The sequence below is a fragment of the Sardina pilchardus genome, chromosome 17 (genome assembly GCF_963854185.1).
Source record: "Sardina pilchardus chromosome 17, fSarPil1.1, whole genome shotgun sequence".
Lineage (NCBI taxonomy): Eukaryota > Metazoa > Chordata > Actinopteri > Clupeiformes > Clupeidae > Sardina > Sardina pilchardus.
Window position 1 is genome coordinate 11,582,941 of NC_085010.1, and position 2,500 is coordinate 11,585,440.

The window sequence follows — 2,500 nt, forward strand, 5'->3', positions numbered from 1 at the left end:
CACACACACACACACACACACAGATACACATTGTAATGAATAGATGCACCATTCACCACTGTTTCTCTCTCATCATCTGGTAGACTAGAGTGACAGCAGCAGAAGCAGCAGTATAAAGACTTCACTAAGCTCTCTCTCATCTTATTTAGTTACTTTGCTCAATATGGCATCTCCCTGACTTCTTCTCATCTACTTGTTATATTGTTCTATTGTCACGTTACGTAGAATAGTAAATAGCTAAATAGTAGTAGCTTTTTAACATTAAACATCACCTGATGAGGTTCTCTTTCCACTCGTCTTTGCGTGTTTCTTTTTTTTGTGACTTTTCTGTCTTTTACATTTTTCTCCTCAAACAATAAATTCCGATCATACACGTTCTGTTCACAGTCTCTGTGTGTTTGTGTTTATTTCTAACTGTGCTAATCACCAACAGTTGCCTTTCTGGCCAAATACTGCATCTTCAACCAGGAGAAGCTGGCCATGTACAAGCGGGCTTTTCAAACAGTAAGAGATGATACTAATACCACCTCTCAGATAGTGTCAGAAAATATTACATTATAATGATGACGGTGATGATGATGATGTGGGTAAAGATGGTATTTAAACATGTAGAAGACGTTGATTGTGGCATAACTAGTACTAGTACTGCTGGTAGAGAAATATCATAATCATAACGATGATGATGGGGGTGATGATGATGATGATATTAATGATGATGATGAAGCTGATGATGATAATAATGATGATGATGATATTAATGATGATGATGAAGCTGGTGATGATGATGATAATAATGATGAAGCTGGTGGTGAAGATGACGATGGTGATGAGGATGAAGCTGGAGATGGTGATGATGATGATGATGATGATGATCCTCTCTCCAGGCAGACAGTGATGGAGATGGATACCTGTCCTGCTTTCAGGTGCTTCTGGCCCTCAAAGAGATCGTCCCCTCAGAACTTCTGTCCGAGGAAGAGGAGATCTACGTCTACAGAGTATTCACTTCCTTATTTACTTCCTTTTTTACTTCCTTATGCAGTTAGAGATTATTTACTTCCTTATGCAGTTAGAGTATTCACGTCAGCTGATGCTTTTATCCAAAGCAACTCACAGATACCAGGGCCAATTTCCCTGGATCAGTTTGGGGTTAAGTGTCAGGAATCGAATCCTTGACTTTGTGACTACTGCATGCTATCCAAGTTCCTTAGCCATCACACCACTACACTACACTACACTACACTACACTACACTACACTACACTACACTACACTACACTACACTACACTACACTACACTACACTACACTACACTACACTACACTACACTACACTACACCACACCACACCACACCACACCACACCACACCACACCACACCACACCACACCACACCACACCACACCACACCACACCACACTACCAATGCAGCTGGTGCCAGCTGGATCTTCTCGTGGTTTGGTGCAGATTTGGCCCTGATCTGACCTAAACTGAACCTCTCTGACCCCGTTTGAACTCTAATGCGGGGATCACATTCACCAACAGCAAGTGGCAGATTTCCTATTGTTTGCTATGGTTCACCAGCAGAAAGCTGACTGTTGAACTTGGTTCAACTTTCGAAGCATAACGCGAGCGTGTTCAATTGTCAGCTTAGACAGACCGTTTGTGTTATAGGAACGAAATAGAACTTATTATGGTCTGGAGTGTTGCATTAGGCTTCTACACTGCTGCTTCGTTATTTCCAATTTGATCCCTGCCTAAAGACACCATGTGAAGCTCTATAGGCTTTGAAGTGTTTTAAATGCAGCCACACTACAATCTTCCATTGACCTGCATTAGATTTAGTACAGCGCCACACATGGTGTAAAGTGGTATTACAAGAGAGCGAGGCACTTTCGGCATTATATCAAAATTATTGTTTTTTTCATATACTGCTTATGCTTCTAGGTCATTTCCAAATGTTTTAAACGATCAAAAAACATAGTAGTACATAGTTCCATTAACTTTCATTTGTAGCAGATCTTAATATGGCCTCTCTCTCTTCTTCACCCACCCCCCCCACACACACCTCCCCCTCTCTCCCTCTCCCCCCACCACTCTCTCTCTCTTGTTCTCTCCCTCCCTCTCTATCCCTTTTTCTCTCATTGCCTCTCTATCCCTCTCTCTCTCCCTCCCTCTCTCCATCTTTCTCTCCTCACCACTCTACCCTCTTTCTCTCTCTCTTCTCTCTCTCTCTCTCTCTCTCTCTCTCTCTATCCCCCCCTCTCTCTCTCTTTCTCTCAGATCCTGGAGTTGGTGGACGTTCACGTGGCTGAGGGGGTGATGATGGACGAGCGTCTGTTTGCAGTGGTGGCCAGCCTGGCTCACAAAGTAGCCACACTGGAGTGAGTGAAACAGGCGCACACACACACACACACACACACACACACACACACACACACACACACACACACACACACACATATATATGGCCTTTTTACACAGAGATTACGCAAACAAACACAA

The 2,500-nt window shown here is 43.0% G+C and overlaps 1 protein-coding gene across 1 annotated transcript in view; it reads left to right on the forward strand.

The window, feature by feature from the left end:
• Window positions 1-2,500, forward strand: part of LOC134062152 (uncharacterized) — a gene marked incomplete in the record, with an annotated part of 54,638 nt that overhangs the window by 13,534 nt on the left and 38,604 nt on the right. The window contains 3 exon segments of the mRNA XM_062518068.1: window positions 434-504; window positions 885-995; window positions 2,279-2,379. Coding sequence (XP_062374052.1) covers window positions 434-504; window positions 885-995; window positions 2,279-2,379 — 283 coding nt within the window.